Source organism: Manis pentadactyla, chromosome 10, assembly GCF_030020395.1.
Source record: "Manis pentadactyla isolate mManPen7 chromosome 10, mManPen7.hap1, whole genome shotgun sequence".
In the NCBI taxonomy this organism is placed as follows: Eukaryota; Metazoa; Chordata; class Mammalia; order Pholidota; family Manidae; genus Manis; species Manis pentadactyla.
In genome coordinates, this window is record NC_080028.1 from 38,585,081 (window position 1) to 38,597,902 (window position 12,822).

At 49.1% G+C, this 12,822-nt stretch overlaps 1 protein-coding gene across 1 annotated transcript; it reads right to left on the reverse strand.

Annotated features, from left to right (window-relative positions):
• Positions 1–2,146: 2,146 nt before the first annotated feature.
• Positions 2,147–9,256, reverse strand: NFE2 (nuclear factor, erythroid 2). Its single transcript, XM_057486726.1, has 4 exons — positions 9,040–9,256; positions 8,592–8,677; positions 4,776–4,945; positions 2,147–3,626 (listed from the first exon to the last, which is right to left on the reverse strand). Exons 2-4 carry the CDS (start codon positions 8,608–8,610, stop codon positions 2,619–2,621), a joined length of 1,197 nt encoding a protein of 398 aa, XP_057342709.1. The 5' UTR covers positions 8,611–8,677; positions 9,040–9,256; the 3' UTR covers positions 2,147–2,618.
• Positions 9,257–12,822: the final 3,566 nt, after the last annotated feature.

Sequence of the window (12,822 nt, forward strand, 5' to 3'; positions counted from 1 at the left end):
CTTTTGTTCTCTGATACCTGTGGTAAATAGCTTGATACTGTACATTAACCATTTCAAGTTGGGAATGGGAATTAAAGGCATTAATGACATCAGATGTCTAGCGGAAAAAGTTCTTTTGGTTTTACTTTTTTTTTTCATTGTCCTTCAAAGCAGAATTTTTAGCAGAGTCAAAAGTCCCCCTTCCTTAACCAGTGTTTCTTTGTGTCCTTATAATCTAAGGGATCCTCCTGTAAGTATGTTATCACTGCATCTTGAATCTAGCAGTTGAAGGAAAAGTAGAGTGTAAATGCTTTAAAGAAAACCACAGGTTTGAAATTGGGAAGGATTGGGCTATTTGAAGTGGTTCTGATGGTTGTGTAGATTAAGGTTTATCACAGCAGCAGCATTTAGTGAAATGAGAAAATAGATGACCCAGCAGGAGTCAGTCTTCACCCAGTTATAAGTTACTGTTGCTGTACCTGAGTGTTTCCCTTTACTAGCTCCTGTGGCAAGAAAGCTAAGTTGTATTAAAAGCAAACAGCTGCCATTTAGCCCTGAGTCTTACGATTGCAACACTTGTCAGTTGAGGTTCTGGAAGGGCTTAGTGGATCTCTGATGGGTAGGTTCACTGTTAATTAGCTAAACATTCAATCCAGGGGAGAAAAGATGTATGATATGAAAAGTCTTAAGAAAGGTGACCTAAACGTTGATTAGGAAGCAACGTTAACCCTCAAGCAGATGCTTATTTTTACCCTACAGCATTTTAAGTCTCCCAGCCTCCGTCCTAGCAAGAGGTGGGAAATAAGGTGTGTGAACCCGTAGGTCCTTCTACAACTGATTTAATCTTGCTTGAAATTAACCACAGATGTTCTGCATAATGTAATCATGGTTTGGAGGGAGGGATAGGACAACTCAGGCTACCAGTTAGCTAAAAGCATTCCTATCCAGTAAAAGTTTATTCTGCGATCACATTCTGTGTTCTTTCCCTACCTGATTTACGTATTTAAAATTGTTAGTAAATTCCTTACTTTTCAGATGAAAGATTCAGTTATCTCAATTCAGGTCCTTAGGACTTCTGGATCACATAATCCAGGTCACTCAAATAGTATGTCCCACCTTTGGTTTTAGGTAGACATACCAAACTGTAGGGTGGTCTTCCTCACAGTGTATCCAGAGAGCATTGTTTTGTGTAGAGCATAGTAGGTGCTCAAATACCTGTTGAGTAGATGAATCTAAATTTCGCTTCTGAGTTACCATTGTTAAGAGCTTGGTTAGAAGTGAAAAAATCTGTTATCCCTTAGGTGATCAAGTTTCTGAATAGCTACAACTTCATCCTGTGATCCTGTATTTTCAATCTTTTGGGGAAAACTTGACAAGTCTGAACTGTCTAAAGATCTATTAAGAATAAAGCTTTAAATTGCTTTTATTTCCTAAATCTAGCCAAGAGATGACCTTTCCCAGAATCTGTACATATGACCATTCTACATCTTTGATCATTCCTGTCTTGTTTTTATGTCTCACAATTGTAATATCAGAACTAGAAAGTAAAGTTTCCCTGTTGGGATGGAGCTAGTAAAATTGAATAGAAGTTAAAACACCCTAAAGTGGTTATTTGTGTGATTCAGTGACAGAGAAGATTGAGAACTAAACTTCAAGAAGATGGGTGTTGGGAAGCTTTGATTGGACTTTGACATGAAGGATTCTGAGGCTTAATTGTTTCGTGGGGTGGGGACTAACAAAAGGTCCTACATCTTTATAAGGATCTAGAAAAGAGGACTCACAAAACAAGAATAGGGTAGGATCTAACGTAACCAGGTAGAGAAAATTTAACCAACGTGTATTATACACCATTCGGAACAGGTTTTACCCAGGCCTGGATGTGAAATCCTCTGAAGCTTTGATAGCCAGTCAAATTCTCTATTCCAATCCAGAGCAGCTTACTTAGTCCTCTGAGAGCCCCAGCATGTCAGGACCTGAGCTAGGCAATCCTACAGGAGTAGGCAGGAGGGGAAAACAAAAAAGGACTGTGGACATGCCAGGCTTTTCTGTGCTCCGAGGATTTAAAAAGACAAAAACCTCAGGGGTCTCACAGGGTGTAGCTAGCTTTGACAATGATCCCAGCTCCACATGGGGGCCACCAAGGAGTGGGGATCTTCAGATGATGTATGGCCCTTGGCACTGAAAAGAGGGATGAAAGTAAATCTCCAGCTGCTCAAACCTCAACTTCATGTGTACCTCTCCTACAGAGCTATAGGGGAAAGGAGTGCAGCAGGATTCCCTCCCCACCAACAAGCAGTAAGCTGTGATGAGTACTCAGCTTCATCACCCTCTCGAGAAGGAAGACACCGTGGAAGGTTGCTTCTGTAGAGTGCTTTATATACCAAAGCTCAAACATGAGGTGGAAGTTGGAGACCTGCGAAGCTGAATCTTGGAAGAGAGAGTCCAGCCCTCCCCTCACACGCTTGCTTCAAGGCAAGCCTCGCTGAACACATCCTGAACCTTCCAAATACCAGGTTTCCAACGTTGTCCCCTCCTGGTCTGGAGAACTCATCTCCTCCTGGGCCTCAGGATTGGGGAGTACTTTTATCAGAAGGGAATGAAGGAAATCTCCATCACCAATCCTGCCCCTCTGGGCCAGCTCAGTCTGTGGCCTCTATCTTGGTCCCCCGGGGCACCAGGAAGATGGCCCCATCAGCAGCCTGCTGCAGTGCATACTCTTCAGGAGAGTAGCTGTTGCCTGCTTCATCCCGCAGGTGCTGGAAAATGTCACGGTACAGTTCTGTTAGCTGTTGGCGCATGACCTCCAGGGTCCGGTCAGCCTCCCCTCTGGCCCGGAGAAGCCGCTCCCGTTCACTGCCCAGCCGCTCCAGTTCCTGCTCCAGCTGCACAATAGTCTCCAACTTTCTCTTGCGACAGTTCTGGGCTGCCACCTTGTTCTTGCCCCGCCGTCTGATGTCCCGGACTAGTGCCAGCTGGCTCTCTGTTAGTGGGTACCGTGCCAATAGCTCATTAAAGTCATCTACCGGCAAGTTAACAATCTTGTCCGTAGGAAAGGGGATCTTCATAGCTAGGGCCCGCCGCTCATCCCGACTCCCTGTCTCCCCCCGTGCATTGGGCTTGGCCCGCACAGGGCCTGAGGAGGATTCTAAGGCTAAGGGGATCTCGGCAGGCGGCAAGGCATAGTTGGGGTGGGCTAAGGAGTTGGGCATAAGTGAGTAGGAGTATTCCACTGGGTACATCTCTACGTATTCACTACGCCGCCGACCAGCCTCTGTCCCCTCAAGCTCAAGAGATTCAGCATCACTATAGTTGAGGGATAATCCTGAGTCTGACTCTGGGTCTTCTTGGGGCTTGGGTGGCCCCGCTGGCAGCCCAATGTCCAGGAGGGCCAAGGGTTCTGGGAGGGGCTCACTGAGCAGACCTGAGAGGGTCAGTGGCTTAGAGACTGGTATGGTGATGTTGCCATACGAGTATGGGGTGTCTGGGACATGAGAAGCGGGTGCTGGGAGCTCATAAGGTGGTGGAGGAAGGGGGAAGCCAGCATCTGGGTGGATTGAGCAAGGGCAGTAAGTTGGGGGCGGCAGGGGCCCAGGGTATGGAGCTGGGGCTGGGGGCTCGAATGATGGTTCACTTGGAGCATTTAGGCCCTGCAAGAAAAGACACAAAGAGGTTTGGAGACAGGCTTTCAAAAAGAAACCACTCTCAAGACCAAGCTGGGTCCTTCTGAAAAACCCAGTGAGATAATAACAAGGGTAACTGAAAGGTGCTAAAAATCATCGAAAGCTTCTTGTAAAGTTGTAATGCAGCTATTCCAAGAGAAAGCAGCTTAAACAAGAGTGGAAGTCACTGAAGTCAGACTTTAGAAAGGACTAACATTGCAACATTTATGCATCTCCTCACCAAGAGAAGTTCTTACTGGATTGAAATGGTTCATGTTTCTTAATTTCCTTCAGGAAGACAAGGAGTTGTTATCCAAGATGGCTCCTTGAAACTCTTTCCTGCTGCAATTATCTGGGGTCAAAGGTTCAAGTTCACACCCTGAGCATGCCCTGGCTGCCCAGCAGAGGGAGCTGCTGTGCGGGAGGAGGGCTTAGGGCAGATCCTGGGGGCCCAGGCACCAAGGCAAGGGAGAGAAAGGGAGTGGTTGCAGAACCAGGTCTGAGGGCTAAGAGGCACCTTGGCGAGCCAGCACAAACCCCACCCTCCCCCTTCAGTCCCTGTCCCTGCGCAGGTGCAGTGAGGAGGAGAGAACATGATGGAAACAGGGCCCCCGACCCACGTCGGGGAGCCACCCTGCTCCAGCCCAGCTGGGGACAAAAGCATCATTGTTAGGCCAACAGACACCCCTTTGTCCAACTAGCAGGGGGAGAGGACCCCGGCATAGTCTGACCCCCCTTCCCAAGGCCCCTGAACTACTGCTCTGCTACCTGGGGGAAGGGGGGCCAACTGCTGAGGGCAGGGGGAGGAAATGGAGAAAGATGGGAGAGGGAAGTCAGAAGGGAAGAAGGTGAGATAGGGAAGGCGGGGCAGGAGGTGAAATAGAGAGATGTGAGCAGAGTGGCTGCTGAGAGAGCTTACACCCCCAATCAGATCCCTCCTTCCCCACATTCTATCCCCTGCTCATTCACATCCCTTCCCCCCTTAATGTTCTGGTCTTCCATCCAGATCTCCCTCTTACTCCAGCTCTTCCTTTTCCAGTGCCTGAAACATTTCCAGCTTGCTCCAGCCCCCTGCCTCAGTCTCAGCCAGACTCCCTGCTTAACCTTCCTTCAACTCTGTACCCCAACCCCACTCACCTGCAGCTCTGTGATGGACATGATCTCTTGCCAAGTCAGTTCCATCTCACCCAGCTCCAGAGTGGGCAGCTGTGTCACCCTGTTTCTGCTCTGCTGGGGAGGACACGGAGGCATCCTACTGGACCAGGGCCTGGTCCAGGGTCCCCCAAAGCTCAAATGGTCCCAGTAACCTGTATCAGAGGAGAAACAGGGGTTAGGGCCTTTCCTGTAAGGATTGGCAATTTTGTCCTACCTCCAACTTCACCTGAGAGGACAGATCCCCCGCATCCATGTTTTCCTCAACCAACTCCTTAAGCTAGAAAGTCTCTGAGGTATGGTCTCCATCTCACCTGCTCTCTATATAACTAACTATAGTTAATTCCTTTGGGAGCATAGTAGTCTTTACCTTTTTTTTTTTCCCCCAAAGATGATGCCTTCTCTTTCCCCTACTTCTTACTCCCCAAAACTGTATCACTGGCTGGGGCAAAAGTCATATCTTCTGGAATTTTTTTTTCCAGTTTTCTGGAGCAGCATCAGAGATTACTCCTGCTTTTCTCCTGTCTTCAGTTTTAGGATCCCAGTCTTTTCTTCCCAAGATGAGGGTGAGTGCTTGGGGATCCCCTAGGAGTGTTGTGGGAAAGACCAAGCAGACAGCTCCTCCCCTTCTCTGAGATACAGCCCAGGCCTGGTGGCTGATAGCAGCCCTGCCCTCTCCTCCTATCCTTGCCCTGGGCTCCCCTGCCTGTACCAGATAAGAGGTTTATCAACTGCAAGCAGCAAAAGAGACACTGGACCTCTGCCCTGTGTCCCCGCAGGGTCATCTTGGCCATAACCCAGCCACACAGCCAGGGTTTTTTTTTCAACTTCTAAGGTAATATAACAACCATAGCAAAAACTTATTAAGCATTTGTCAAGAACTGTGCTAGTGTTTTACAAGCATTAGTTTATGAGACTGATTTTCACTAAGACCTTATAAGGTCCATTCAGAAATTGAGATTCAAGCTCGTAAATATTAGGCTCAGGTGTGAAACCTGTACTGGCTGACTCTGTTAGCCTGTACTTGTTTTCCAGGCACCTTCCCATCCCGCTCCTGTGTCTCCAAACTCCAAGCCTCTGTTAGTGGTCTACATCAGTCGATTATTTCTGTGGAAACTCAGTCTCTCTTCTCCTCTTCTGGAGAGTATCACTTTAGAGCCCTAAACCTACATTCCTTTTCAGCCCCTTTTCTTTTGATCTGGGCTCCAGCTGCCTGTCAGTCACAAAGCAGCTGTGTGATCTTGGGCAAGCTATCACACTTCTCTGAGCCTCTGTTTCCTCTTTCGTAAAACCAGGGAGTTGGATAAGTTGAACTCAGAGGTCCCTTTCTGCTTGGACAGCTTAACATTCTCAGCAAAACCTCACCCCCTTCCTTCATCTTCCCTTCTCTATCAGCCCCTTTTCTCATCCTACCTCCCTATTCCCTGACACCCATCTTCCCCTGCATCTGTTCTCCCTGCTTTGGCAAGAGATTCCCAGTAGATTTGGCAGGGGCCTCCTGATCATTTAGGGCCAGACACTGTACCCTGTCCCTGCCATATAAGTTAATTGGTGGGGGAAACTTACAGAAGGACACAGGATAGAACTGGATGACCTCAAATTGCATGACCTTAGATCACCACAAGAATGACCTATCACAGCTATTAAATATGGAATCCACTCTTCGACTTACCACAAAATTAGTGAGAATTACAAATTATCCTTTTTAAGAAGGATCTCCCCAGACCCTCACCCAACCCTTTGCTACAGTGCCATCCCCAGAGCTGGACTTGGTGTAGCCACAGGCCCTTGGCCAGTGGGCAGAGTGGGTGGGGTGTTTATGTCTGTCCAGGATGCCATTTCAACACCGGAACCCCACCCTCCCCACCCAGGTTCTGGCGGAAATTGCCCAAAGGCAAAGTGAATGGAGAAGGGGTTTAGGGGGCAGGGACAATGACTCTTGCCTTGTAGTCCTTCAACCCCCACCTTTTGTCCCTCCTTTTATCTTCTTAGATCTGACTCAGGTGCAGTACAAAGATCCAGCCCTAGGAGGCAGGAGACCAGGTTCTCTGGCCTTCAAGATGCATGACCTTGAGCAAATCGCTTCACATTCAGTCTCTTCTGTTAAATGGAGACAAGACTGGAGAACCTCCTTGCTGTGAGAGGCAGTAGACTGCATCTAGTTTAGACAGTCGCAGACTTTATGGTGTGCCACATTCACTTGGACTACTGGCCAAAACACAGAGTCCTGTAACCCACCCCAGACCTACAGAATTGAATTCATAGTTGCAGGTACCCAGCAATCAGCATTTTAGCAAGTATTTCCATTGCCAGAGGCCCACCCACCTTCAAAAATACTAAACTAGTCTAATCTTATGGATTTACAGGTAAGAACACAAAGCCAGAAAGGAGCCTACCAAATGATCTCTAGACTTCTCCTAGCTTCAGACCCTTGACGTAGGTTCAAGACTCCCCCAGTCTCAGAGACTGGATATCAACCCTTTCTCAGGAAGACCAGGAGCTCAAGCTCCCCCTTACCTTGGGACAGGGAAAAGAGAATCCAGAAGGGTCACTGGGGAAAGTTGGGGAAGAGGGAGCTGAGAGAACCTCTGGATCAGCTCCAACCAGCTCCCTGCTGCAGTGTAAGTTTGCACCAGACCAAGGGAAGTAGTATGTTTTTCCCTAGACACTCAAGCATAAGTCCCTCTGGGTCTCATGAGCCTACCTTTCTGAAGATGAGGAAGGGTGGGGAGGGGGCGAAGGCAGCTAGTGGTATAGATTAATGAGGAGAGTGTAGTCAGAATCAAATCAAATAGAACATCACAGAGGATGCAGAAACTGGAAAGATATTGAGAAAGTGGAGTGGGCCTTCCTGTATCCCTTTTCTTTTACAATAAACAGTTCCCACTTTCCACGTTAGCTTGCACTTTGAGGCCACACAGCCATCTTACTTCCCACCATCATGTTTCAGGAAGGACTGGAGCCATCTCCAGGTACTTTGATCCACCCTCCTTTTATTCTCATCCTGATGGTCCTGTCCTGCACAGAAAGATGGTCCTGTCCTACCATCAGAGTCCCTGGGTGCTCAGAGTGATATGGAGCTTTATGCTTAAGGATGAGGACCATTTGGGGAGGGATGCTGGGGAGAGGAAGGCATTTGGCCTCAACTGCTGTCCTAGAGTTCTACCTCCCTTGACAAGGGAAAGAGAGAGTGGGGGGAGTTGCCTCTGAGACCCTGTTCTGAGGCTTATTAGGCCACTCCCCCTCCAGATGTCAGTAGAAGCAGTGAAAGGATGGGGAGGGATCAGTAAAACTTGGGGTGTAGAGTGGCAGATGAGAAAACTATTTAGAAAGATTCTCTCAAAGAAGGAGAAGGACACAGAGGTGAGACGGAGAAACAAACAGAATTGTGGAACTGGAGAGAGAGACTGATTTGATCAGAGTGAGATTTAGTCTACGGGGGATATCCATGACTTGAACAGGTATGGTAAACAAGGGAGAGAAGGACAAGTTTCATTATCCTGTCTCTCAGCCCCTAAACTCCAAACTCCAGACCTATGGGAGCCAATGACTAGAGAATCCCACCCCCAACAGGTCTGATACCTACCCTCTTCTCTTCCACTGCCTCCCAGCCCCCTACCTCCCAAGTTTTACCACAGTTTCCAGTTAGAAGGAACTACACTGGGAGTGGGTTCCTCTCCCAGATGCCTTCCTTTCCCTTTCAGTTCTGGCTGATCTCTACTGCCCTGGGCCCAGAAGAGAAGGAGCAAAAACCTCAGCACCCTTACCCCTACCACCCCATCCCGCTGCAGCAACACTTACTTCTCAGCCATCCAGGCATCCAGTGTCATCAATTCCTCAGCTTCCCCCAAACCTTCCCAGCTGGCTGGCCAGGGCAGCACAATACACTGGAGTAAGGGAAAGGGTGGTACCAGATACCTGAGGATTATGGGCTTTCCCAGGACAGCCAGCCTGCTGAAGGGTTGGTCAGGGTCACTCCCCACCAGCTCAGGGGGCCACAGGGAACCACTGTCTCACCCCCATCCGCAGCCTCTCACCCCAAGAATTCAGGGCACTCAAGAGGCCATCTAGTTCTTCCCCTAGAGTTCCCAAAGATGTCAAATTCCAAAACCAGGGAGACAGCTTGGGGAGGCCTGAGATCTCCTAGGAATGTGTGGAAAGTTGGTTATTTTTCCCTCTGCCTCCTCTACCTCCCTGCCTGCCCCTTGGATCCCACTGTAATCCCCCTCCCACTCCACCTCCCAGGCACCTGTGGCAGGGTCCAAGCAGAGTGAAGAGAGAAGAGGCTCCGGGTGCTGTCTCTAGGGAGGCTGGGCTGGGCTCACACCTCCCGGGTGAGTATCCCTGCTACGTCTGAGAACCGGGACAAGCCGTGCCCCGCCCCCAGGCCATTGCTGAGCGCAGAGTGTGGACACTCCTGCCAGCTGCACACCAGCCTCCTGTCTGAAGCCCTCAGCCTGAGTACTCCGTCCTTCCTCCAACCCTCCCCTTTCCCCATTGCCCTCCTCTTCTCCTGCCCCTTCTGGCCAAGAGAGGAAACTTGAGCCCGGTGTGGTTTCTGCCCACACCCCGCCCCCACCTTTCTCCCAGCCAGTGGGGGCAACATGGCTCCAAGCCTCTCCGATCCTCCTTTTGAGCCCAGGAGTCCAGCCAGGTCTGTATTTCTCCCATGAAGAATTCCAACCTGATGATCCACTCCAGATTGACCTCTAAACCTTATGCAAGTTGTAACCTCCTTCCCTATGCCCCCTTGACTCTCTTAAGGATGGGGAAACTGAGTCCATAGCAAGGTGGAGGGCAGCTGATGAGGAGGACCAACTGTTTAAGCAGGTGGGTATATATGGCACTGCTTTTATTTGTGGAAAGCCTGGGCTCTGGGAAAGGGGTAGGGGAACTGTTTGGGGGAGGAGGGACAGCCAGCTGCTTTGATGTGTCCTTTCACCTGTAGTCTTCTCCCCTCCCTCTGCAGCCTCAGATGTCCTAGGACAAAGGCCTCTTTCTTGGCCAGGTTTGTTGTAGATGTGTGAGGGGAGCTGGGTGTGTATGTGTGTGTGTGTGTGTGTGTGTGTGTGGTGAGGTTGCCCAACAAGGACATTATTCACATCCCTCAAAGGGGACCCCAGTGCCCTCGTTTCTCCTTTTTACTAGGCAAGGCATGCCAGCCACATGGCAGCACATACTCTGGACACGTGTGCGGGTTGTCAGGTCCATCTGCCAACACCCACAACATCTCCTTGGCAGGCCACTAAGTACCCCCAGAAGCCACTCAGGCATCCCTTTGCTTCTAACATACAACCCAAGCCCCAGGCCAAACATATCTCTCTTCAGAGACTAGGAGAAGAGTCCTGCTTCCTCCTAGATTTTAGTGGCCCTTAGCTTGAAGTCCTTCCTATGTCTAGCTTTAGTTCTTACAGCTGCAGCTTACACTTTTTCTCTATTTTTTCTTCTTATGATGTTCAAGTTAAAGTGGAAACAATTAAAGACTGAGGAGGCAGGCAGGTACCATCCCTAGACAAGGCTGGCATTTAACCAGCATTCTCTGATAGGATTGTGCACACTGTTAAAATCATGAAAATATTCTGTCCCAGTTGATAAAGAATAGCTGCTGGGAACCCTCCAAGTGTTCCCCACCACTATATCACTACATCAGCCAGCCCAGTCCTCCTTTAGCATCCCCCACAGCCAGCAACACAACCAAGCAACTTAAGGGGCAACGAATACCACCTCTTTGCAGGCTCCTTGCAGCCTGTGTATGTGGGATTGATCGATAGTCAAGCCAGAGCCATGGTTAAATGTTTTGAGTTTCATCCATATTTCCGGAGATCATGGTTCTAACATGTGTGATCTATGTGGGATATGAGGTGACTCATGGCTTCACTGTATGTTACATATGAGTTCAGAATCTCAGATTGAGGGTTCAGATGACCTAGGCATCAATCTAGGTCATCGTTCTAACATGTGTGATCTATGTGGGATATGAGGTGACTCATGGCTTCACTGTATGTTACATATGAGTTCAGAATCTCAGATTGAGGGTTCAGATGACCTAGGCATCAATCTAGGTCATCGTTCTAACATGTGTGATCTATGTGGGATATGAGGTGACTCATGGCTTCACTGTATGTTACATATGAGTTCAGAATCTCAGATTGAGGGTTCAGATGACCTAGGCATGAATCTAGGTCACATACCCAGAATCTGGGTATTCAGATACAACTTTCTCAATTCCATACTTATTTGGGCCCCTCAGAGGGGATGAGAGGTGGTGACAGTCATTCTAGTGGCTGATTAAATAATGATATCATGTTACAGCTAGTAATAAACATTTATTGAATGAAAACTATCAGTTCAGGGCACTGTGGCATTGCTGATACAACTATGGATAACACAAGCCTCATAATTCATTCATTCAACAGATATTAATTGTCTACCACTTTTTACACCCCAGGAACACAAAGATGAATAAAGGTGTAGTCTGTGTCCTCACTCACAGTCCAGTCAGGGAATTGCATTAATAAAGGTCTATATAACGGGCTGTGGAGCTGAATTTCTACCTGGTGAAATTCAGGGAAGGCTTTTCAGAAGAGGTGACAATTGAGCTGGGCTGTGGAGAATGACTAGGGATTCACCAGGCAGAGAAGGAGAGAAGGGTATTCCAAGCAAAGGTGTAAAGGCGCAAAGACATAAAACGCAGAGCACTAGTTTGGGTTTACTAGGGTGGGGTGTGGGGTGTGAGGTAGAAGATAAGCCTGGGAAGTTTGGGGCTAGTTTGTAAAGTGTCTTGAAAGTTAAGCTAAGGAGATTGCATGTCATCCTGTAAGCAGTAGGCATTCACAGACATATTTGAAGCAATTTAAAATATATTTAGGGGGAACAGACATGGTTGTGTAAGGTGAACTAAATGAACAGCGAGCCTTCCCTGAGGTGATTAGCCTAGCAGTGGTGTCTCTCCCACCTCACCCCAATGCCCCTCCTGTAGGAAGAAGCTGTAACTGTGGTTCCCAGGCTGTGTCCTGCCTCCAGAATACCCTTTCCAGCCCTCAGGGGCAGGAGTGACTCCTTTAGCCCCTCCTCTCAGATTCCTGATGTCTAGAGTCACCACCCTTCTACCTTGAGTCTCCTTTGCTTGGTTTGTGATTAGTGAGGGATTAGGAGCCTGAACAGGCTGGATATAGTGCATGCGGCTTGGTGAGGCAGGAGACCTAAGATTTCCCTGTCCTCCACATTCTCGCCCTTCCACAAAGGTATTAGAGACAGAATATGGAGTAAAACATCGCCACATATGTTTACTCTTATACCATTCTCCATTCATGCTGCTCACCCACCCGCAAAAGGCTGACTTGTTGTCACCCCTGGTCAATCCACCCCACCCTCACCCCAACTCATGTGCACACCACCACCAGCATCAGGTCAAGCCACAAGCAATGTTGCCAAACACCCCACTGGGTTATGCAACCAGCTTCCCGGGCAGGGTGGGGAGGGTAGAGGTGGAACCAGGGGAGGGCCATGGTCCCAGAGGGAGCTGGCTGCCTTGCTTGCCTGCTGGTCTGACCGCAGTGGCCCCAGCAGGTGGGGGCAGGGCTGGCCCTTTATCAGTGCCCTGCAGGGTTGCACCCGCCACCCCCTGGCTTCCTTTCTCAACAGACGGAAAGGGGAGGCAGCCACAGGGGGCAAGGGGAGGGCTGGGTGTTATCCTAGGCAGCAGAGCCTGGCGGTTACCCCGGATGGCTGGGGGAGGTGGTGGAGGGGCTCTGGGACCCGGGAATAGTGAGAGGCCCCTCTTACTAAAGCAAGACAGGGGGGAGACATAAACTGAGGCCCAGATGGTAGAGCTAGATCTCCTAAGCCATCCATTGGTTTTTCCTTATGTTCCAGTTTGGGTAAGGATAGGAAAAAACAGTCTCTGAGGAGGTGTCTTTCCACTGATAAGAATTCTTGGAGGATTGACTCAGGAGTTGAGGAGTCTGTGCCCCACTCTCAGACAAAAAGTGTTTGGGGCTCTCAAGAGTCCAGGGTAGGACTGAGGTTTCCA